Here is a 24,405-nt window from a genome sequence, read left to right as displayed (position 1 = left end):
AAACAGCTATTACAGTTCCACACGTCTAATTTGTCCCTTGACAGCCTGTATCCTTTTAAAATCATCATTCCTTCAAAATTAATCTTCCAATTACCTCTCCAAGTCTGGTATAGAAATGAGAGAGAGTGATGTCCAAAAGCTCTTGGTCTCTTTTAGAGAAGGAAAGTTGGAGGAAATTAGAGACTTTTGGGAGAAAGCAGATTCTCAGGTGAACTTTGTGACTTTTGTAACATAACATACCTGCAGCAGAGGCACTAGGTTTTGTAGATAACTGGTGTTCATGGAAACACCGTATTCTGAAGGGTTACTCGAACGTACCACAGAATACACATACCTCATACACATGTTCAAGTTAACTCACCAGACAGAAAGGAAGGATATTCTAAAGTAACTCTTAATAATACAAGTAGATATATACATGTGAGTGTGCATGTATAGACAACTTCAAGTCCATGTTAATCCATGTACATTAAGAGAGTACTCACGTGCTTAAAACTCATATTTAGTGTTTCTGATGTAAAATATATTTTTTAGAATAATGGGCATGCAACCGTAGCAAGTCTGGTCACTACCATATTGATATATTCATCTTGTCTCTGACATTAATGCCACTTACATCTCTCAAAATACATCTTTTTGTCATTCATGTTTTTATTATTTCATTTGAGTAATTTTTTTCTAACATGATTTAAGTTCGTAGGTCTGCATGTACATAAGGGGTTGCTTCGTATATTTGTATATAGTTTTATTCTTGTAAAGTGCTGCTGGAGATTTTATTTTATTGAGGAAAATGTTCATTTTCATAAATCAGGTTGTTAATCTTTTAGGGACTATCTAAGTAAATTTCAGCAACATTACATTTTTGGTCAAAACTAAATTAAAACTCTCATTCTGAGGTTTTGGAAGCAGAAAACCAGGCAGGTGGGGAGGAGTATGACTTGGCTTGGGAAAACTCGTTCCTGAGTCTCTTTAGGCAGACAGATTAAAATTCCTAAGAGTTTAACCTAGATTGAGGGACTTTGCAAAGAAGGTATTTGACACCGTAATGACAGCTCCTGGAAATCTGAGTAGAGATTGAAAGCAAACCCAGTAAAAATACAAAGTTGGATCCAAGTGCTGCACAGAGGCCACTGTGACTCCACAAATCTCTTTTCATTCCATGGTTTTTGCAACCCAGTCAAGACAGGCAAAAGTTCCATTTTAGCAAAATAGTCTGCTGGTTTAATTGGTTGTTTTGTACCATAGATGGTGGCTAAGGCTGCGGGAGTAATGGAAACAATTATTTACAGACAGTTGTTGGGTTTATCGCGACCCTAGGCTTTCTACAGATGCTGAGCTCTTCTGCAGGTACAAATTCGCAGTTTGTCAGCAGAGTAAACAGGAAAACCTGCCTTTGAAAAATTGTTGCACGTCACTCCATTTCATTGGCTTTGCAGTTAGGTTTCACTGCTTCTCACTCCCCCCAGATTGTGTACACGGTGTTGTTGTATGTGTTATTTTGCATCACAACAAAATAATTGGCCTGTGTGGCAGTGATGCTTGGTGATTATACTTACCCCACAGACCCAGAAGCTGGACTAAGGGCTCTCCTCTGCTGGAAAGTCCCAGTCCACTGTCTTCACGTGAGCCCCCCGAGTGCTGTGACTTGGTGCTCAGAGCGAGCCTGTGCTTCCTCAGTCCTCACGCCAGCACGTAGGGTCTGTTCAGGGACCTCCACCGTACTCACTGCCTGCAGAAGATCCCTGCTCATCTGGCTTCTGTGCTGTGTGCGCAGCTCAGCTGGTGCAGCCTGCCTGTGCCCGCAAGAAGGTGGGTAGGAAATAGGTAAATTAGTTTATGATACTGTGAAACAGTTTATGTTTTGAAAAAGTTGCTTAAATCCTGCAAATAGGTCTTCTCGTGTGAGCACATACACTCAGGTGTTTAAGAGCATGAGTCTTTGTGGTCCGTTGGGTCCACAGAGAGCAACATAATGAAGACAAATCCATGCTTAGCTGTGTCTCCATTCCCTCTGGAGGACTAGTCAGGAAACTCATGTAGTCTCATCTCCACTGCTACACCCAAACCTCAGAGGGTTGCAGGACACTAAAAATGTCGTGTGCTTCTAAGGGACAAAGATGATGTGTTCTTTTCCCATGTAACAGTAAGCATTTTTTCTATGCAGGCACTTGTTTTGTGAAAAGGAGTGCTTCACTCCCCTGATACTATACTCCTTAGCTGCAACTGATGGTAACAAAACAGGTCACAGAGGAGACAAGCAGGAAGGTTTTCTGTACCCAAAGGCCCAGATGATAGTTGCAACCTCCAGAGAGGGTCAAGCTTGAATCCTCCCTAGCAGGAGCCTGCGGGCTGCAGCAAGGGAAGCAGATTGTTCCCTTCTTTGTCTCCAAGATGTTTGTGTCCACCCTTATGCAAACTGGAGGTTTGCATTCTGGGACCTGCAGTCTCCATTGATCACATTTCTTTACTCAAAACAATTTTAGCCACAAGCTGTAACGCCAGCAGCGTTTAGTGTACTTTCTGGGAAGCTGGACCAAAAATTGCACAAGGATGCTCAATATTCTTCAGCCTGGAAATATTATGCCAATCCATTTTTTTAACTGACTTTTTGGGGAAGTAAATTACATTGGAAAAGAAATAGTAAATTAATCCAGCCAAGTCTAGGAGACTGCAATCTTCCAGAAGGTTGCTTACCTTTTGGCTTTAAGTGTGCCAACATGAGTGTAAGGACTAGCAATACTTATTTTAATAAAAGCTTGAACAGTGGAATATGGAGCTTTGGATATGTGGAACAGATGAGCCTCGAGTATAAAATTTGGTGGTGTGTATTTGACCAAATGTCAACGCTCTAGGCAGGCTGCATCTGATTGAAAAGGTTTTGATAAAGTTGACTGGCCAAAAAATTCTATCTCATGAATATTACATTTTTCCTTAAAAACAAACCAAATCAATGAAATAGTAAAATTCTAGTGTAAATATTAGAAGGCCAAAGAATATTCCTCGGTCTAATGAATTCTCCCACATCTGATCAGGACATGACAACCATTCATCCACTCTTCCTAGCAGATGCGATATGGAAGGTGGCAGGGTTTACCTGAGCACTTGGGGGGGGGCAGATGATATGACTTTTCAAGTCCCTTTGGCTTCAGAGAAGAGAGTGACAGGAGAGAAATATGGTGTTTGTGAATGTGCAGTCCCTAAAAATTCTCATCTGTTGATGTCTTGACTGGTTAATTAGTTTTCATTTGCCATATATCTTCCAAACACATTTTTGTATGTGCATTTCTTGCAGACTTTTACGTTTCAAGACAAAAATATTTGTAGTAAGATGATAAAGATTTTGTCATCAGAAACTGCTTTCATTTGGTGTTAGTGGGCTCGCTGTGGTTTGCTCAGGTGGATGTACATTGCAAACAGTATTTTGATCTCTGAAGAATAATTCAGACAAAGGAGAATCAAGCTCCACTGTGCTTAAAGGGAAGAAGAGTAAATACAGAATGCCTCAGAGCTGGAAATAGTTGTTGAAAATGAACAACCTCTCCCCACCCATCCACAAATAAAAAGTAATTTTCTGAGCCATGAAACTTAAGAAGTTTATTTTTCTCTGTCTTGCCTTTATGTGAATTCCCCACTGCCTGATGTTTTGGTTGAGCCTGCACTGCAAGCTGTCTGTCAGCATATGGACTACTTGCCTGTCCATCTTTTGATGGACAACCTATTTATCACAAAACATGGGGAAACAGTATTTCTTTGGCCTTTCTCCTTTTCTCTGGTTTGGCAAAATTGTCTGATGTGTCCCCGAGTTATTGCAGGTAAGAGTCAGACTGAAAACAGTGCGACCACATCCTTTCTTTAGGGTACAGACTGGGGAAAAAAAATCCTAGTGGTAGCACCATTGCTTCACTCACAGTGGCAGGGAAACCCTTGATTTTAAGAAAATGGAGCATTTTTTCAGCAGTCTAACTTTGGGGCGTGCTCCCTGGGAGGATTATAGTTTGGTAACCTGAAATCCTCCTCTGACAGAGCTGGAAGTATTTGTTGTTGGTAATACCTGGCATTATAGCCGTGGACCTCAAGTGCTTCGTAAGGAGAACAGTACCACAGTCCCCACTTGCAAAAGTGAAGCTGGAGGAGATACAGTGATGTGGCCAAGGTCATCCCAGAGGCCAGCGGCAGAGGTAGGGCTGGTCTTTGTGTCCCCAGTGTCTCCTCCTCTGACAGTCTTCTGTCCACCAGCCACGAAAGCTCACAGAGGACTTGAATCACATGAACAGATCTGTTATCTACAAAGTCATGCATATAGATACCAGTCACGCAGAACTAAGCTTTGGCCCCATTTTCATACTGAAGATTAAAGCAGCTCTGCAGAAAGTGTATTTCAACTTTCTGTCTTAAAAATATGCTGCTAATTAGGGATGTAAAGGGGCTGAACTCAGCTGCAAGACTGCTGATCTTTCCTAGCGAGACATTGCCTGCCAGCATTGTTTGGACTCCAACTAACCCTTCATTGTCTTCTATCTCGTTGAGGTCCTGAGCATGCACAGAAAAAAAGGAGGATTGATGTCTTTATATTGTCATTTCTGCCTGTCTGCAGGATACCCTTCAGCCATTTTCAGCAGTGCTCAAAAGTATGCTCTGCTGTTTTTAATCTTGTTTTGCTTTTTGTTTTTGCTGGTGGCACTCTTCCATGCCCAGAGATTTTTTTAATTTTTACTTTTGTAGCCGTGCAATTCCACCTTATTAAGTTGGATTCTGCTTCCAGTCTCACCCTTCACAGGGTTATCTTTTTTAATGGGTGAAAAAGTGCATATGCCAGCATTCCACACTAGGAGTTCTAGTATGTGATGTACATCAGGGAAGGAGTTGTGCTCTGCTTCAAATACCATATAGTCCTCATAAATGAGAGAAAAATTCAGCCGTCTCCAATCAGCTTTAGTTGGATTGCCGTTCAATTTAAGTACTATAGAATTTGAGTCACAGTTTTTAGCTTGAAGGAGGCTGGATTTTTTTTTTTTCCCCACATTTTAGGATCCTCTGGGAAAAAAAAAAATTAATATTTTACATTTTACAGAACAGTATTTTAAATAATGGTTTAGAAAAGATACTGCCATGCTGCTAACTCCCAGTAGCATTAGCTATTAAAAAGCATATTAAATCCATTTTGAATAAAAATGTTGTAGAGAAGCAAAATATCCTACTTTAATAATGGATTTTGAAGAGCATTGCTTTTATCCATCTAGAGTTTTGCTAATAAGCTAACTGCAAAAGATCAAGCTGCTTGCATGTGTTGGGCAATAATAAGCAACTTGAACCACTTTCCAGCAAAAATACTATAGGCCTTTGCTCGACTGCTGTGCAGTGACTCCAGGGATTTCAGTGGGAGATACTGATCTCTGCAATGCTTCTGTGTGCTTTTGCCAATCAAAGGCATTTACAGTATGTCAAAACAATCAGTGATCACTGCTCTGCAGTTTTAATTCCCTCTTTCTGCAAAATAAAGGGACTTGTTCTTGTGGTTTCAATGCTCGCATAAGCATCTCTGCATGCTGAAGTAAAGCTTTCTTGACTGTACACGTGAACCTGATAGGTATTTTCGCATAATACCTTTTTTTTGCAGTGTAAAATTCTGTTGGAACATAATGGAACAACAGGGTCTGGTCGGAAAGCCACCCTGACAGCCTGGAATTCCTGCTTCTGAGCAGCAGCTTATGCACAGCACAGAGATTTTGCGATAGCCCTACAACCTGCCACCTGCTGTCCCTCCAAGTGGAAGAAGACACATCTGGGATGCCCTTCCGCCTTGATGGGCAGAACTGCCCCTTTCTTGACTGCTGCAGTAACGTAAACCTCCACAGAAAGCTGCTTTACATAGACGAGCAGAGAGACAAAGCGTGCCGTTTTCTCTGCGGCTCCGAGAGACATGTTTCCCATTTTGCAGGGAATGTAGAGCTCTGCGGAGCAGAACACGCAGGAGGGGGTGCAGCTTCCCCCCGGTTCTGCACCAGCCCTCCCAGGGAGCTCCTCCGCCTGTCTGGAATATGCCACGTTATCCCACAGGCAGGCACGGGGATGATTTGTGCTTCTGGGAGCCGCTGTTGTTCTCAGAGGGCAGCTCTGTGCTGTGCTCCTCACAGGGCTTGGGCTCCGCGGCTCCCTCCAACCCACCCAGCCAGTGCCTCTCTCCCCAGGGTCCCTAGCCTCATGGCAACTGGGAAGAAAGTGTTGCAGGATGAGTACTGCCGAACCCAGCCTGGGAGAACCTGTGGGAAATACTACCTGAGAAGTCAGCAATTACTGAGCACCTCTGAGAGCAAAATATTTGGGCTGCATATACATCCTAGCCTGTAAACTACAATGTAAGGAGACAGATTTCTTGCTTGCTCATTGGTAGTCCCTAGCAACACCATTTGATAAAGCCCTGCTCTGGTTTGAGAGGTCCAGACTGAATTTTCTGTTCAGTGTTCCTGACCCTAGAAGCCTGGCATTTGTTTACTGAAAAAAAAAAAAAAGCAAAGCACAGTTACGTCTTTAAAGCTCTGCTGCTTGGTTGGCAAACAAATGCTGGGAAGTGCAGCTCTGCTGAGGTTGTGCAAAAAGAAAGCAATTGTTATTCATTAAGCAGATGACAGCAACGGGAGCAAAGGGGATAAAACTCGAAATCTGAAACCACCTGCTTTAATTTTAGCCATAATTGAAGCGGCAGCCCATGATGTTGCTGATGCACGGATCAGATTTGCATGCCATGCACCGCTCTCGCTGATTTCGGTGGCAGCAAGCTCCAGCCCACTGTCTGCTCTGGTTCAGGAGGGGATGGATCTCCTCTTTGATTGCAGGTTATAACGGGTCCTTTAGAAATCTGTTTGTTTCCTTCCAGGGGCAAAATGCAATCGCAGTCTGGCTCTCTGATAGACAGATGCTTCAGTCATTAGTGAGGTTTCTGTAACTACAACACTGTGTCCTAGTATGGGTGCACTTATCTCTTTTGTTCCCGGTTCGAAGCAGTGATGCTTTTCTTGCTCTTGTGCTCACACGCTCGCTCTCTTTCTCTCCCTCCCTCTCTCTGTGTCTTTGATCTTGCTGATATGGGGGAAAATATCAGATCCAAATCTTCAGCATATTTAACCAAAACATCTTGTAGGACGGGAATAAATTGTGACTGAGTGCAGCAGCAGGGGGCTGCAGTATGGTTGCTTGTACTGCTTGCTTTCTGTTACTACAAAACAGCAGCAATCGTTAAGCAGTGCTGGGGTTGTTCTGCAGCTAAATAAGCACTTAGGGGCTCAGCATTCACAGAGGGCTAAGGTGGTTTTGCTGAGAACGTGTGGACTCTGCAAAAGCTCTCCTCTCACAGTCTCTAATGCAGGGATTTGCATGAAACAGGTAAAAAGAGAAGAGCTCTTTCCTAATGGCAGAGAGGGTCTCATCCCTCACTAAATTCCCTGGAGTTTTTGCCACAGAGTTAAATGGCCGTAAGACAGCACTGTCACTTCATATTCAACCTCATTACAGTACTAGCGACACAAGCCTGAGAGCTGGGGAGCTCACAGCAAAATCAGTGAAGGCAGGGAAAGTCTTGACCTCAGCTGCACAGTGAAACGTTAGTGTGGGAGCATTAACGGTCTATCCTTGAGCTGTTTAGTGCAGATTTTATACTGCATGTGTTCATATCTGTATGCCAACTTTTAAAATCTATGAAAAGCTTTTTTATATTTTCCTGTGATGATGCTGATACATAGTCAGAGGGGATGCTCAGATGAATAAAGAAATATGCCACGAAATGGGGAGCAGGTGAGCTGTGTGACAGATGTGTGTGCTGTCCTTTGTCGATTTGGTGCTGCTCCTTAGCTAACAGTATAAAGTGCTGGGAATACGACACGAAGCTTAACTCTACTTGGGATGTTGCTCTGGCGAAGATCCTCACTGCTTTGGAGCATAGCACGTTGTGTGATGTAAGATCCCCGTTCCCTTCTGATCAGCGTTCCCTACTAAGCATGTCTTCATTCCTCCGCTTTACTGATCATTTACAGCTGTTTGCTTTATTTCATGAGAAATTCTTAAAGGACTGAGACAGTAACTGGACTGTGTGCAGTTCTGTAATGCAGCCCAGAGCTGGCGCCGTGTTTCAAGCAGCCAAATGAGAGTCTCACTCAAGTCCCAGCAGACATTGTTCGTCTCAGTCGTGGGAGTCCACATTTTTCTGGGGTCTGGTATCTCTCTGGACATCTTTGTTGTAACAAAGAGGAAGATGGCTATGGCATCCAGACAGCTGAGGTGTATTACCCCCATACTTGGTAAGCTGCCAGCGCAGCCTTTGCTCTGACGCGTAGATACTTCCATCTTTAAGGAGACATAAAATGTGTTGCAGAGTGGGACATACTACCTCCCTGACTTGCTATCAGTTTGTAAAGTGAGTTGCAGTGTTTTTCCCCTACAGTCTTTTTATCGCTGTTATAGTCTAATACCTGTATTTAAATCATGAATTAGTGAGCAAATGACCACATTATGAGCACTTACTTAGAAACAAATAGTTGATGTCAGAAAATAATGAGTTCTAAAAAAAATATCTTTGGCAGTCTTTCCTCTATGTATTCCTGATGATGAAGAGGACACTGAACAGCCTGTCATGTCGTTTCAGTTCCTTCTTACACACAGCTGAGCTAAAAGGGAATGCATGCTTCCATCTTCTACCAGGGTGTATCTTCCTTTATGTGCATTTAAATAATAGATTCTCCTTTTATTTATCAATTAATTAGCTTTGTTAAATAAAAGAAGCTGGATAATTGCTGTGCCCACAAGGCGTGTGACACCTCTGACCATCATAGATTGTCTCCTGCAGACTGTTCTGGGCAGTGAGTGCACCGTGACACATGGCCCAGAGTGCCAGAGCCCCACCATCCACACCCCGGAGTCATGCCACAGAAAAGAGACAGGGAATGGTTTGGAAGTGCTCTTATATCCCCTGATTTTGGCATAGCTTCAGAGAATGCTCCACTTAGACCTAAAAGATAGGCGTCCATTTCTTTTGCAGAAAGGAGTCCTGTGACGTTACAGCTCCACATGTGGCTCTGGTTTCTCTGTCCCCAACGGGTGTCCTTGCAAAAAGACCAAAAGGACTTGAATTCTTAGAAAAGCTCATACTCCTTTGAGAGCTATGTAGCCAGCAGATGCTTTACAGTGAAAGAGAACATCCTTTGAAAACAATCTGGTGTTTATTAATCAACAAGAATTCAGTGTTTGGGGTCCTTCGGCAGGAAAAGAGAAGGAAAGCACATGTGGGCCTGGCCTCCTGAGTGAAAACATGCAGGTTCCATCCCCATGCTCTGCTGAGGAGCAGATTTCATATAGCATTGGTATGTCAGCACTTTGCTCTCCATTCCAGTGACATTTGGCAGGACCCAGTATGCTTATGTTGAGGCTGAGTTGCTCAAGACCCAGGCAGCAAGTCATTCACCTGCTCTCTGGTGTTGAGATTCATTAGGCTTCCTCTCAGCCAGAGAGTTCTCTGGACACTTAATTCTAGACACCCACATATGCTCAAAAGTGCCATTTCTGGGAAGGCAGGCACTTAGATCTTATTTAAAGCTGTGCTGTGTTTCTGGTTTATGTGGGTAGGCACGTAGACACTCATTTCTGTTGAAGAAAACTGAAAAATTAGATACGGACAAGACTAAGTCATGAGCCGAACCTCCTGCCTTGCAACCAGTGCTCTCACTGAGACATTGGAGGGTGGAATCGAGGCACTGCTCAGCCTGAGGGGTTTGTCCCAATCCCAGCTATATCTCAGGAGAACACCCTCATCATCCCTCCCTTAGCTGCTCTGCAGCTGTATCTTGAGAAACAGGAGGCCAGGATAAAATGTGAAAGAAGAGATATGGAGTACAGAGGGGAGTGGTGACCAAAACCTGATATTAGGGTGGTGCAGGGGAAGGAGAGTCCCAGACCCTCCTCCCTGGTGTGTGTTATGCCTTTTACACTTTCACCACCATCACCACCAGGAAGCACCGATGGGAGTTTGTCTGGTTTTCCGGCTATGGAGTCTCAGAGATACCATCTGTTCCCCATTTGTTGCAGAAGTTATTTAGGTGGCTGTGTGAGACAGACAGGATTACCCTCTGGGCTTCGGTGCCTTTGATGAGGCAGCATCTGAAGTTAACACTTAAATTAAGCAGACTTGATTTTATTGCCTTTGTGTATTATGCCTGTGAAATCATTAAAACTTTTTGTCTGCTCCTTGGTCTTCTGTCATCTCCCTGTAGTGTTCCTGTCATATGCTGACTTTGTATGACCTGCCTGCCTGAAAAATCAGCAGCTGTCTTCCCTTCCCCACCCCAGCAGACAGTGGGACCTCCCAGGGCTGTGGGATACCTGCACTAGCACTTCCATGGCTTGGTTGGCATTCTTGGACGAGGGACACCACATTTGGGAATAATCCTTTTTCCATTTCTGTCTCACAGATTGATGAACTCCCCGAAGGAGCTGTGAAGCCTCCAGCAAATAAATACCCCATCTTCTTTTTCGGGACTCATGAAACGTAAGTGAATGAACATGATCTTTACCTTTGAAAATGTCTTCTTCCACTGCAGCTAACATCACCTCCACTGATTTTATTGGAACAAATCCTGATGGAAGCCACTGGGAGCCTAGAGATAGGTCTTATGAGCCCAACTCATTTATATTAAGACACGCAAGCAAAATCTGAAAGTAGGTGGGAATGCTGCTGCGTGGATGGTATCCCCTGGTGGCATAACCAGTGCCTGTTTCCTGTAAAGAAAAGCGTTGGCATACATTTATTAAAAGGATCATCTGAACTCAGATATAGGGGCAAAAATTTTTTACTTGGATGTGCATGATAGCAGAGATCAGGCTGCTGTACTCGGACATGTTTGGGTTCGTGTCCTGTGTAAGAACTCACTTGGTAATTTGTAAAATGAAAGGAAGCAGACCTCAGAGTCTCGTGCAGTCCTCACATAGCTTTAAAATATATGCATTCCTGTGAGATTTGTGCTGGAGATACTGTAGGATGGAGCTCTCAGAAGTGATAGAAGAACTATGCTGGCTGAGCTCAGGGAAAGAAAGGAATCAGAACAGTAAGGGTAAGTTAGGACTTATAGTAATTGCTGCAGAGTTCCAAATTTTAATGTACATGTCACTATTTTAAACAACGTCTGAGGCAGTTAAAAGAATAAATCACAGTTTCCATTTTTGCATGAAATGTTTACATTTTAAAACTTTTCCTTCCCAACTTTAAGGCAACATGTTTTCTAGAATTCCTTAAAAAATGGAAAAATTAAATTCTGATGACATTTTAAATTCAATTTTAGAGGTTTGAAGCTTTATTAAAAATTTACTGTTTATTTTTTCATTTTAACATTATTCCAGAACATAATAAACCCCATAGCTCATACGTCACATTTTAATTTAGAAATCTTTAAAGACAGTTTCTGCTTAATAAAAATCAACATAGACTCTCTTTAGTTAAAACACTTCTTCCTATTGCTGTAATGAAACAACCTGATATTTTGATATATTGGGATCTACTACTACTGTCACAAAATAACTGAAAAAGAATGAAGTTGAAATAAGCTTATGAGGCTTTAAAATCAGAAACTAAATGTGGGTGGGGTTTTAATGGAAGCATTTTTCTTGAGAAACATTTTGAGATAAAAACCCTGACTACTTTTATTCTGAAATGAATGAATCCCAAACTGCTAATCTCTTTTGGTTTGGATTTTGTTAGCTGATTGACCTGACTGTAACACCTGAAACAGGAAAACAGTTTGTAGTTACTACCTTAATAATTTATAAAGCATCATAACTGTTAAAAATGAACTGTAGATTGCAGCTCCTTAGTTTTATAGCAGAGCAGTGGAAACTATTATACTCTCCCAGTGGCAATGAACATATTTCAAACAAAGATGTAGACAATTTTTCAGTGTTTACTATACATAAAAGGCAGTAGAAACACTTCCATTTACTGTTGAGCTAAATTAAGGTAGCTCACTGTAAGTTTCATACAGTTTTCCTTTGTTATTTGTGTTATAACTGGTTTTATGTATTTTTGGCAACAAGGAGACATCTCCTAGTATTAGCAAAAGCATAGATAAAATAATTTATTCAGATCCCTTGCTCTATTGTAGGCTTTAATATTAACAAGACATCTGTTAGTTTGGAAATCACTGTTTGGCTTTCAGGTAGAAATGCATTCTTGGCTTTGTAATTGTGTAATTGAGATATTTTTCAATGAAACAACTGAGTGTTGGTCCCGTTCTGTGTCCTGGGTAGTTAAAAGGAAGCTCTTGTCATCTGATGCCTTTAGCCACTAGTTGGCTCTGTACTGGCAAACTTCTTGGCCAGTGGGCTGATTTAAGTGAATGAAACTCTGCACATTCATAAATGCTGGGAAGAGTCAGGGCATAAATCAGGCATTAATCTGAAATAATGTGTACAGCAAGGAAGAAATATGATCCTGTGATAAAGGTATCAGACCGCAACTGAAGAGAGTTGGGTTTCCCTCTGTATTCTGCTATCAGTTTGAGTTTGACCTTGGGCAGATCTCTGTGCCTCAGAAGCCCATCTGCAAAAAAGGGCAACTTCCCAACCTCGCGGTGATGTTACAGGAATACATCTGTTGGAAATGGTGGAGCTCCATGGTCCTGTGATCATGGAGACCACAGAGTTAACATTAATTGCAAAGATCATCAGGAAAGTAGGACAGTGATTATAGGGAAGGACACTGTGACTTGCTCAGCTCCGGTCATTGATGACATAGAATCTTCCATGTGAGAACGAAGGGGTTTTTTTGCCTTCACTGTTTTTAATTTAACTTATGACTATCCATCCCAGCACCATGATACAGAGCAAAGACAAGACACTGGATGTAGATGCCCAATGAAAAAGAAATGATGCTTTCTTCAGTTTTATATAAGAAGTTAAGAGTTTTACTGTAAAGTATGTGGAGAAAGCAGGATAAATCACCACTCTTCTTTTTTTTGGTAATTATTTTTCCCTGCATTGTGCTGCCTGTGCCTGAATCAGTTGGCCCAGTGCATAGCTGACTTAACGCAGCAGCAGAGCACAAAATCCCTCCTTTGCTGTGCTGTCTAAAAAAACAATTTGGCCACAAGCACCCTGTGTGTCTCATTGTTTCCTTGTATTAGTCATCTGCCTATATTCACCCATTGTTTCTTGTCTTATATGAAATTATAAGATTTTTGGGAAAGAGAGTATTTTTATTGTGTTTGCACAGAATCTAGCATGTGGGGGGCTTATTCCAAGAAAGAAACTTCCAGGCTTACTGGCAGCATAGATAATAATAAATGCCACTGCTTTTCCTGTCCTGTAGTACAAGGGATAAGTTTTGGCTCGTGGGTTCTAGGCACTCCTTACATGCTCTAATTTTCATATGGTATTTTTAGGCCTTTCTGGATTTGTAACACACAGGATTGGAAGTTTGGTCCCTTGCTATCGCAGGCAATTACGTCATATAATCCCTTTCATAAACTGTTCAAGAGCCAGTTCCCAGCAGTAGTTATTATAATAAATTAGTCTCGTTTTAGTTGTTTCTAGAGAGACCCAGCATGATTTTGTAACATCAAACATCAGGATGGTGAGCCAACCATTAAATCGGACTCGCAGCAGTAACTCAAAGCCAACGTGTTAAATAAATAAATAAATAAACAAACAAATAAATCAAACTGAAAAAGAAATGAGATGGGATGAGCAGAAGAGTAGGGAAAACATTTGCGCTGTTAATGTGGGGTTTTTTGAAGAGGAGGAATTTAAGTCCTTTTTTTCAATGTTACCTTTGTTAAAATGCAGCGCATTCCTGGGGCCCAAAGACCTTTTCCCATATAAAGAGTATAAAGATAAGTTTGGGAAGTCGAACAAGCGAAAAGGATTTAATGAAGGCCTGTGGGAAATAGAAAACAACCCCGGAGTAAAGTTTACTGGATATCAGGTAAATTGACTTTCGGTTCTATTCCTCCTTATCTGTTTTGTTTTATTTTTTGAAGACTTCTTGTCAATGTAAACACTGTATGAGTGATGTGGAGGGTCCTGGGTTTGGTGGAGCTAGAAAGTTTCACAGCTTTTGTAATTGTGTAATGTAAAGACAGCTGTGGTCTTGCACTCTGTGACAAATTGAACTTTAATCATACTGCAGAGCCCTTTGGTTTCTGTGATATTCTGGGGTGGTGAAGTGGAAAATTCTGCAGCAGATTTACTTGAATTAAAAATGGAAGGTTTTATTTGCTCCAGTATAAACATGAATAATTTCTGACTTCTTTCTGTTGTTTATTTTTATATCAGGTTCAGTGTATTTTACACAGACCTTAAGGTCACTGCACTTTTGATTTTTACATTGGTAATGTATAACACGTAGGACACCACTGCCAGAGTTGTGAGGGGTGAGAAGGTGGAGGTTTAAGCTGCTGTTACAAGATAGTAGCTGCTGTACAACAGCTCTCCCTGTTGGATGTCCGGAGCAAAAAGTCAGTGGAGCTGGAAGGGCGGAAGAGTAGCTGGTGGGCTGTATATATCCAAAGAACTTTTCTCATTAAAAAAATGTGGTCCTTTGAAGGCAGAAATCACCTCCAAAAGGAGGCAAACACCTATTACATTATTAGCACAAAACCTTACAAACCAGAGATGCGGACCACCTGCAGACAAGCTGCTGCCCCTCTCAGTTCCTGTTTCATATTTTCAGCCCTACAGATGTTTTGCATACACTTGGTGATTTAAAAAAAATCTAGTGAATAGTCTGTGGGAGATGGGCTGTCAAAGAGCTCTCAGCCTTCTGGTCAGTGTTTGCTTTTTCCTAACACAGAGATCTTGCCCTTTGCAGGGGTTTGTAACAGCCATCTTCTCTCCTGAAGAAGTTATCTCCTATTGCAGCCAAAGGGTAGAAATTTCCATAGTTTTGCCCAAAGTAGAACGTGCCAAGGTCTGTCCACTGAGCAACCCTTAGTTCTCTGGCAAACACATTTTTGTTATCGGATCTTCTGTTTCTGTGTAAACCCTTCAGAACATGCTATCCCAGAATCTGCATCTGATATCTGTTTTCAAGTGGTGACTGAGAAAATTGCCTTCGCAGCCCTTTTTCTTGATAATTGCAGGAATAACCTGAGCTCTTCCTGGCTATAGCAATTAAAATGTAAGCTGTCTGTTACCAGTATTTCTATCTTCAATAGAGAACAAAAATTAAATAATATATTTTAGTGATATTTTTGTTGTTTATGTTATTATTGTTATTGTTATTTAAAGGCAATTCAGCAACAGAGCTCATCAGAAACTGAAGGAGAAGGAGGAAATACAGCAGATGCCAGCAGTGAGGAGGAAGGTGATCGGGTAGAAGAGGATGGAAAAGGAAAAAGAAAGAATGAAAAAGCAGGCTCAAAACGGAAAAAATCCTATACTTCAAAGGTTGTCTTCCGAGTTTTTCCATCGTTAACCCATGTGCATTTGTAATTAGAATGCTGCCCACCTCACGGCAATCTGTTTGTTCTTCCTTCTTTAGCATTTTGATTGTAGTACCATAACAATGGTGTTCAAACAGGCAAAGGGCAGTGCCCTTGCTTTTGTAGACAGCGTTGGTGAGACAGCGGTTGAAATACTGTGCCCTGTTCTAGTGCCCACACTTTGAGAAGGAGGTGAAAGTATGGGAAGGAGTTCAGAAGGGCTGGGAAGAAAATTCATGCGAAGATGGATTGATAGGTTTGATCATCTTAGAGAAGTATTTCCCCATGAAGAGCAAAAAAAAAAAAGCTGTAGGAGTGTGCCTCCTGGGCGTTGTGAGCTCAGGTTCGGTTCCTGTCCAGGAGAATTGAAGCTTCCCTCTCCCGTCTCCAGTGTGAATGCCCCAGGTGCCACGCTAAAAGATAGGTAGGGTCAGATGTGCTCAGCTGCTCCTGTTGTAAAAGACTTCAGTACAGGATATGGAGGAAGAACTAATTCATTAAGGAGGGAGCAGGACACTCAATTTGTAAATAAAAGACCTGCATTGTAGTATCTACCTGCCCTGTTAATACCTAAGTAGCAGTGTAGATGAGGAGGGTAAGTGTAATGTGTGTTGGACTGCCTCATAATGGCTGGTGAACATAATCACCCGCGTAGTGACAACTTTGGGTTCAAGTAGGCTTCTCACTTGTCACCTGGGTGAAAGGGAGCAACGTTATAGTCACTTCCTCCAGTTCTGTGTGTACCTCCAGGTCTGTGCTTTGCTTAAAAAATGGTGGAAGGTGCGGCAGAGTCACGATCATTCACATTCACGTTATTCTTTTCTGAAAGTGAAAACTAGATGAAATGAGAAGAAGCAAGCAAACAATCTGATCCAGGCTCAGTTTGGAGGAGAGCAAGAATTTTCGTGGTTCATCCCCTGAACAAAATGTATTAAGTAATTTCACCCCCTTTGTGTGTTTTACATTAGAAATTCAGGTCTGGTCTACCATCTTCTTTCCAGAAGACTCTGGGCAAACAGAGGATTAGGAAAATGGTGGCTTAATGCCACAATTTATCCTTTTGTACTGTAGAATTGCATAACATAAAGGGAGCAGAAAAGATATATTGGTTCCACATGGCTTTAATGTTAATATATTAAAGCTGACAGCACTAAAAAAAGTATGGAAAGCAGCTCTGCTAATGTTATTCTCATTTTACATCTCTGTGTTTAATCAAAACTTTTGTCAAGCTGGCACCATCTGTTTCATTAACTAACAAAACCTACAGGTGACCCAACACTAATACCCATCTCCTATTACTGTGTCTGTCTTACAGTCAGTTGTGCTGCCAACTTGTGTACAACACAGAATTTCTCCTTTTGCTTCACTGATGGCAGTAGCTCCCAACTACTTCACCTGAAAAATGTTCTCACCCCACATATCATCCCCAATATTCACCTTGAACGGGGAGCCGCATGATCAGACAGCATTCAGCATATATTTCAAAAGTGTCTTTCTATGACTGAAGCTCAGTTTTTACTTTTTAACTTTGTTGTTGATCATTTTAGAAATCCTCCAAGCAGTCAAGGAAATCTCCTGGAGATGAAGATGATAAGGACTGCAAAGAGGAAGAAAATAAGAGCAGCTCTGATGCTGGGGACGCAGGCAATGACACAAGAAACACTTCTTCAGATTTGCAGAAAACCAGTGAAGGGGTAAATTGCTAATATCATTCACTTCCCGTGCAGTTTGCTACCGGGGGGCTTTGGAGATCTAGGGGTGACAGGCATGGCATTGCAGTGACCTGTGTGTACCACATGCCATCTCTTTACGTTGCATTTCAGCGCTCAGAACGTGTCTAGAACAGAAACATGGGACTGGTCCCTCCACTGGTACAAATTTTGCTCTAGAGAAACAACTGAATGAGAAAGGATACTATAAGGGTTATTTTTGTTCCAACACTTGCATGGGTGTCAGCTGAGAGGAACTACTGAAAACCATGGGCTGGACTGATGTAAAATTGATGTGAGAGCAGAATCAGACTGTTTGCGTAATGTATTTTGGCTCGCTAAGCAGTGGGAGCCTGCTCATCCTTTCACACTTGGGTAAAGTTTGCGCAGTCCCACTGACTTCTCTGGAGTTCAGCAGGGTTCGTGTGCACGTGACAGACCTGCATACTGCAGGTTTCAGGGCAGATCCTGCCTTGGGATATGACCTTCCAAGGAGGGTTATACAGTCTGCTCCAGGGCAGCTTCATACAATCTCCTTGTATGTTTGTGTCAGTTGTGTGTTCGTATCAATACTGCTTTGTTGTGAGCAGGGCAGTTAGCAGGGGCGCTGGGTAATCATCGGTCACCTTTAACAACCACTAATATTTCTGAGCCTTCGGAGCAGCGCAGGCCTCCCTGCTCCAGCACTTACTGCTCCGGCTCAGAAGCAGTCCTTGTGCAGTTCCCATGCCAAGGCTCTGCCACGTGGCCAGCAGCCGGGCTGGGCTGTCACAGGAGCTGCTGAGTGACACGAATCTCCAGGTGTGAGAGGAAGCCAGCCAGCACAGGCTCTCGTCTGACAGTGCCGCGGTGCCTTCGCACCCAGCTGCGTGCTCAGCCTCAACCCTCCCTCACAAAACACAACCTCTGGGGAGCTGCTGTCATCTCCCGCTTAAACAGTCCTCCCAGAGCTTCCTTTCCTCTTGTCTCTCTGCGGTATGTCTGTCTGTGCAGTGTGTCTGCTTTGTGGCTCTTCACCTCATAAAGACTTTGATATGTGGCTCGTGGGATCAGGAAGATAATGTGCCCCGAGCATCTCCCATTCACTCTGAACAAGCCGCTGGCTTGAGCCGGAGACTGACACAAGGAAACACTTGCCCGGCTGTGCCTTCCCAGCACCTCTCCCACAGAATTTGAGAGTCTGGGGCCGATGAGTGTGCCAAGTGCATAGTGCATGTGTTGCCCACGTTCTGGCTTGTGAACCCTGTGACACTTTCATGTCTTCAAATATGTATTTGAGTGAGAAAGCTGGCCATAAGGTCCGTCTGAGGTGGCAGGAGGTTCAGGAAGGCCTGCTTTGTTTCCTGTGTTTGTAGCAGTGACGGGGTATGGCTGTGAACTTCAGGCATGTTCTCCGTGTAAGTACCAAGTGCTTACTGAGTTAGGCAGTTGCAGACTAAGTGGCTAAAAAGTCACAGAGGATGTTGGCTTTGTGGCTGGTGACATTCATACAGCTCTTCCTTCTGTGTGTGACATGCTTGTAACCACTGGGAGATAAGAGTCCAGCAGGCTAGAACAGCATTGTGCTCTTCAGGATTGCAAATATTTCAGCCTCTGTGCTGAAATATCACCAACAGTCTGTGTGCTCCCCGCCAGCACCAGCTCCACAGAAATACTCACAGTCATCGCTGTCGTACCCCTGTGAGGAGTTGGCTCTGATCTGACTTCTGCAACCCCAACACTCGGGCTTGTCCTCACACTTGAATGACCAGTCTTTAACTAGATCTTGGATGCTTTTAACATGATGGGAAAGGTGGTTTTAGTAGCATGTACTGAAGAGAAATGGAGAGATGGTTTTAAGGGCAGCTTGAGATAAAAGCACTGACATTCGCATCCTGATCCAGACGTTTCACTTTGGGCGTTTCTGCCGCAGAATCAGCATTTCGCATGTAAATCCTTTTCAGCGTTTCTTTGGAGTTTTGTCAGTAGTGCAGTTCTGTTTTAGGACCAGGAGGGGACACTCCATCTCCTGGCGTCCTCAAAGCCAGACCAGGTGTCTTTTTTGAAGGTATGCCTTCCTCAGACACACAGCACTCAGGGAAAGAGTAATCAGAATGTTTATTCAGCTGATCTCAGAGCGTGTGTCTGGATTGACTTGCTGGGGTACACGCCTGGCACATCCAGGCTGGGAGTCTGCCAGAGGGCGTTGAGCTCCTTCAGCCCCACGCACTTGGACTTCACTTCTATAGAAAGGAAGGTCAAAAAAGACCAAACACATGCTTTCAGAGTTGGGATACAGTCCTCTTGTTCACGCATGTGAATTCAGAAGCATTTCTAGGTCTGCTAAAAGACACCATCATAGATGAGATTTTGGTCTCTTTAAAATCATTCAGCTTGTGAGAAGAGCATTGGACCCACAACACACAGTCTGGAGAAGATGGGCTCCCTCCTCCCCAGCGTGCAGCACAGAAGCTGCACCCCCAGCACTGCACCTTCCTGCACGTTTCTCTGGCCACGAAATGCCTCCAGGAGCATCCCAACATGGGTACAGCACTGGGTGCAAACCTGCTCCCCACCCCCCCTCCACACGTGGGGTGCTGGGGGCTGCGTGACACACACCAGAGGAGAGTTTGTTTCAAAATAACTTGTAGAAAGGTACTATGAAGGCAAAGAGACAAGAAAAACAAGACTTCAGAGCCCTGATCTCGAGGATAGACATGTTTCATTGCCCTGGTTTTGTCACCGTGACCAGCTGCTTAGCCAACGCTGGGAGGGCTGCGGGAGGCTGCGGGCTCAGCCCCCCTCCTCTGCTCTGCACCTCCCAGGGCTCTCACCATGCAAGAGTGGCCTAAAGGACACAGGCAGCTTTTCTCTTAATAATGCTAATAATAATGAGGTAGTGTTTAGCTTTATAATGTTTGGGCTGTAGGCTGAAGATGCATCTCCCCTCTTCAGATCAGAGGGAACCTTGCCTTTTAATCACAGCCTTACCCTCAGCATTATGGGGATCTTCTCGAAGGGTTAACAGCTAAAGTCAAATGATTGCAGGAGCATCTTCACCTATATTTTTTAATGAAATTTCTAACCTCCAGGTGGTGGAGGATGAAAATGTAAGTGATGGCTTCCTAAAGACTCAAACCCAGAGCAAATAAAAGTACTTCCAAAGCTATGATATTTTTTTCAGCCAATTTCATACTGTTCAAGGGCTCAACTTGTGATTTATTTTTTTTTTTATCCCTGGGGTTGACAAAGCTGCTTTCTTTTCTTATCTCCATCCCTTAGTTTCTCAGCTGTTCTTGAGGCACTCTCAACAGAAGAGGCATTAGCTTCCTCAGACTCGGCCACAGTTCATAGCTGCGTCCTGCCACCACCTGTTTCTCAGGCTCTTGCCCTCACTGGTGTTCTCTGCCGATTCCTTCCGAGAAAGATGCGAAGCCTGAACCTCAGGGGTTTATTGTCCAAATTAAATAATGACATATTAGCTAAGACAGCCCATCCCAGAGTTTTCTCAAGTCAAGAGTCACAGAACCCCCTCATGCCAGTCCTCTGCTGTTAAATACTAAATTGTTTTGACTTTCCCAAAATACCACATAAACAGAATATTCCAGTGGAAAGGTATTCATGGCTCTGTGTTGTTTACTTTCTGTGGTACAAAATTAGCTCCTAAATTAGTGAATTCATGGCAGCAGTTTTACATTCCACAGTTAAATATCCAGTGACTTGTGTGTTCTTGGCTGGCATAACTTTAAATCTTTATAACTGAACACCTAAGTTGCTTTTTACCTTCACTCTCTGGACACCCACACAGTGACACTTGAAAAAGCTGGCTGTAGTCCCTGCCCGATTAGAGAGTATTTGAATGTTAAGGTCAGCACTCAGGGTTGTGGCAAGTTTTTCTTTCAGTATTCATTATTTTAGTTCCAGTCCAGAATTGTGTTGGCAAATGAGGCATTCTCTCTGTGTACAGATGTATGTGCTTGCCTTTCAGGAGGTGAATGATTTTACTGAGTCTTTGAAAAATAATAGATTTGTTGGAAGTGCAATACATTTTTTTTGCTCCTGGTACAGCCTGAATATTAAAGTGGGGTAAAGGACTGTGATCTTTTTACTCACACTGACAATCAGTTACTAACATGGGAGTCAGTGGATCTATTTGTGGAGGCAACTGCTTGCCAGCATGAATAAGGGGATCAAAATCTGGTCCAAAATTACTGCCATCTGATACTATTGCAATTGGGAGAACATATTTAAAACAGCCTGTGTCCAGGACATATTTTTTGTTATGATGTTCTTGTGGGGTAGCAACAATTCAGTTACTGCTGTGAAAAACAAGTGGTGTGGTCAAACTGGCCAGAGAAACACAGGTTCACCGTGTCCTTCTGATGCGGTTTTGAGACGTTTGGTTGCTTCACTCTTCCTTTTTTATTTCTCAAGAATAACACTGGTTAGGTTGCGTAACAATTTGGGGTTTTATCAACATTAAAAGCACAGCATTTAGGGCTCTATTCGATGTAAAAGCATTTATGTGGGCATTTTTTCCAGAAAATGAAAATAGAGTATGTATTCCTGTTTGATTTTTTTTTTTCTGCAATTTGAGATAAGTTAAAATCCACCTCTCCAAAAAGATAACATTTGTAAAAATGTGTTTAGCTATTGTGCAGTAAAAATTTCTATGAAAAAATGGAATAGTGGCATACTCTCTGGTGTAAAGAGTTGTGTTGTCTGCTGCCTTCCTATAGCTCAGGATAACAGCACTGCTAAGTAAGGCAACAGGACACAACTCAGGAGAAGCAGAAATGCCTGAGTGTAAGTTTGAGGCTAAAGCAGCCAGTATAGACGAAATCTACTAGTTGCATCTCTGTGTACATTGAATGCTGTAACTATTTTGACCTCAAACCAACATGGAATAACAATGATCATACAGAGCAAGTAAATAATTATCCTTCTGCCCATCCAGCAAGAGCTTTTAAAGTACAGGATGGCTGAGTCAGTTGCCAGACACTGTTGAGGAAAGAATTTGCAGTGCCAGAAAAAACAAGGCAATTTTGTGGGTTTAGTTTTATTCCCTGCTTTCTGTGTTCTGTCCTTCAGTTTTTATTGATGACTGAAATTTTTCACTTGAAGCGGTCAGATTCTGTGCTGCTTCTTTTGTGTGCTGGTCAGCGCGGCACATGTTGTACCGTATCTCACAGTAAAGCGGAGAGACTTGTTCAAACAAAGATGATGAGAGTTGATCTGTTTCTGGAGAGACGTGAAACCATGGAGACCGTGGAAACTGCTCAGCTCTGCCGCATCCTCGCTCGGCGGCGGGAGCCTGGCAGCACGTGCTGCCTGGGCAGGGCAAGGAGCCGAGGGCCCTGTGCAGCCCCGGGGCTGCTGCACCTGGGGAAAGGAGAACTGCTGACTGCTGGGGCACCCGGGGGCACCCCGAGGAGACACAGCGTGTGTCAGGCTGGCAAATGGCACTGGAAACTGAAAATGCTGGGAGGTGATTTGCATACCTGGCTCTTGGTTGTCCCTCCTGTGCCACACTGTGGCCCAACGGACATATCTGTGAGACAGTGGGAGTGGAACTATTAATATTCCCAGGGCCCTACCTAAAAATGGTGCCTGCCCAGTCTTCTGGCCTTAGCCCAGGGGGGAACTGTTGTTAATAAGTGCAGAGGTTTCATATTCCAAAAGGACAGCTTTCCTTACTGGACTGAGGGTGATTCCATAGGGACCGACTGTTTCACCACCCATCCTGCCTACCAGTGCTGGGTAGCAGCTGTCCTTGAGAAGAACTTCAGCAGAAGGCACGGTTTGATTGCCTCATCATTTGTTTAATGGGTGCCTGCATTTCCCTCAGACGGGAAAGAAACAGCCGTGAACCCCTCCAAGGCACATCTCCAAAGCATCTGTAAATATAACCTCATTGACTCTTGAAGAGGTGAGAGGTGGAGGAAGCGCGGTGCTCTGGAGGAGCAGCACGTAGTTACACGTTTTGGGGGGCGGCAGGGCTCAGGCAGTTCCTGTAAGCCATCATGACATGCGTGAGCATCTTATAATAATCCCTTATCATGTGTCGTTAGTCAGGATGTACCAGGACCTCCCACACGGAAGGTGCAGGTTCCCATTACTTAGTGTTTGCAAACCCCTTGTCGCAGGAGAGGAGAACCACACTGACCAAACACAGCCCTTGGTTCGGAGGTGCAGCAACCAGACTGGGATCCCAGCCTGCTCCGTGGGCACTCGTATGCTCTTACCTCTTGGGTAGAAGCACAGTCCACTATAGCCCAGGCACCACACACAGCAGGGATGATGGGCCAGAGCAGGAAAGAGTTTAGGAGCAAACTGCTAGTGCAGGGATGTCAAAATATCTTTTTTTCATACTCCAATCCTGTGTAAAATGAAAATACCACCATCCCCAGTGGATTTAACCTGTACCCCTCCACTTCCTTCCTGATGATGATTTTTTTCCTTGGATGATCACACCAAATACAGTACTAATTCCTTCGTACTGCTTGTGTCTTTCCGTCTGTCAGGGTGTGGGTGCACAAGCATTCACACTCGGAATTCTTTACAAAGGAGGAGGGATGTCATGTTCAGGGTTAGGTAGTCACTCAGCGTTGCATGTCCTCACGTTGCTGGACAAAAGTGGTGTGTCCCCATGCCTGTAGGTGAGTTTTGCTGTCACTGTTTCATGTGAAGAATTGCCATGATCCATGAGGATGGTCTGATCTTGTTCCCACTAATGTCAGGGGAAGCAAGAGCTGCCCTTGACTCAGTCACGAAGTGGGAGTTCCTTCCTTTTCTGTCATCACCTTACAGTGAACTCCAAGCCAAACTATTTCGTTTTCAGAAGCAACATTCAGATACATTAGCTAGGAAAACTGTTTATGTTTCTTCATGCTTGCTAAGTGTTCATTTGTTTGAACGACGGGGTGCTCCCATCGCGAGGCGCTCAGGAATACAGCACTGCCGGAGCTCTTCCATGAAGTGTAGCAGTGATTTAGTGCAGTGGAAAAATGCAAAATGTGGTTGTGTGTGAAGTATACTGTAAGATTCACAATTAAGTGATTGGGGAAAACAAAAAAACCCCCCACATACAGGATTGGAGCTGCTTATTTGGATAAAGCCCTGAATGTTTACATTTAAACTGCATCCTTTAATATTTTGTAGTGGTATGTTTAGTTGATGTAACGTAAGCAGTTTTTCTCTAGAAAAAAATTCCTGTTCAAACAGACCGGGTGGTTACTTGTACCTGTGACTTCAAAGTGTGG

At 43.3% G+C, this 24,405-nt stretch overlaps 1 protein-coding gene across 1 annotated transcript in view; it reads left to right on the top strand.

Moving 5' to 3' along the window:
* HDGFL3 (HDGF like 3) overlaps nt 1–24,405 on the top strand; it is a 38,601-nt gene that overhangs the window by 12,962 nt on the left and 1,234 nt on the right. The window contains exons 2-5 of the mRNA XM_074917737.1: nt 10,455–10,531; nt 13,819–13,957; nt 15,262–15,420; nt 17,003–17,149. Coding sequence (XP_074773838.1) covers nt 10,455–10,531; nt 13,819–13,957; nt 15,262–15,420; nt 17,003–17,149 — 522 coding nt within the window. The remainder of the gene's footprint in view (nt 1–10,454; nt 10,532–13,818; nt 13,958–15,261; nt 15,421–17,002; nt 17,150–24,405) is intronic.

Source organism: Athene noctua, chromosome 13 (assembly GCF_965140245.1).
Source record: "Athene noctua chromosome 13, bAthNoc1.hap1.1, whole genome shotgun sequence".
Classification (NCBI taxonomy): domain Eukaryota; kingdom Metazoa; phylum Chordata; class Aves; order Strigiformes; family Strigidae; genus Athene; species Athene noctua.
Note: the sequence above shows the minus strand (reverse complement) of the source record. Positions and strands in the feature narration are given on the sequence as shown.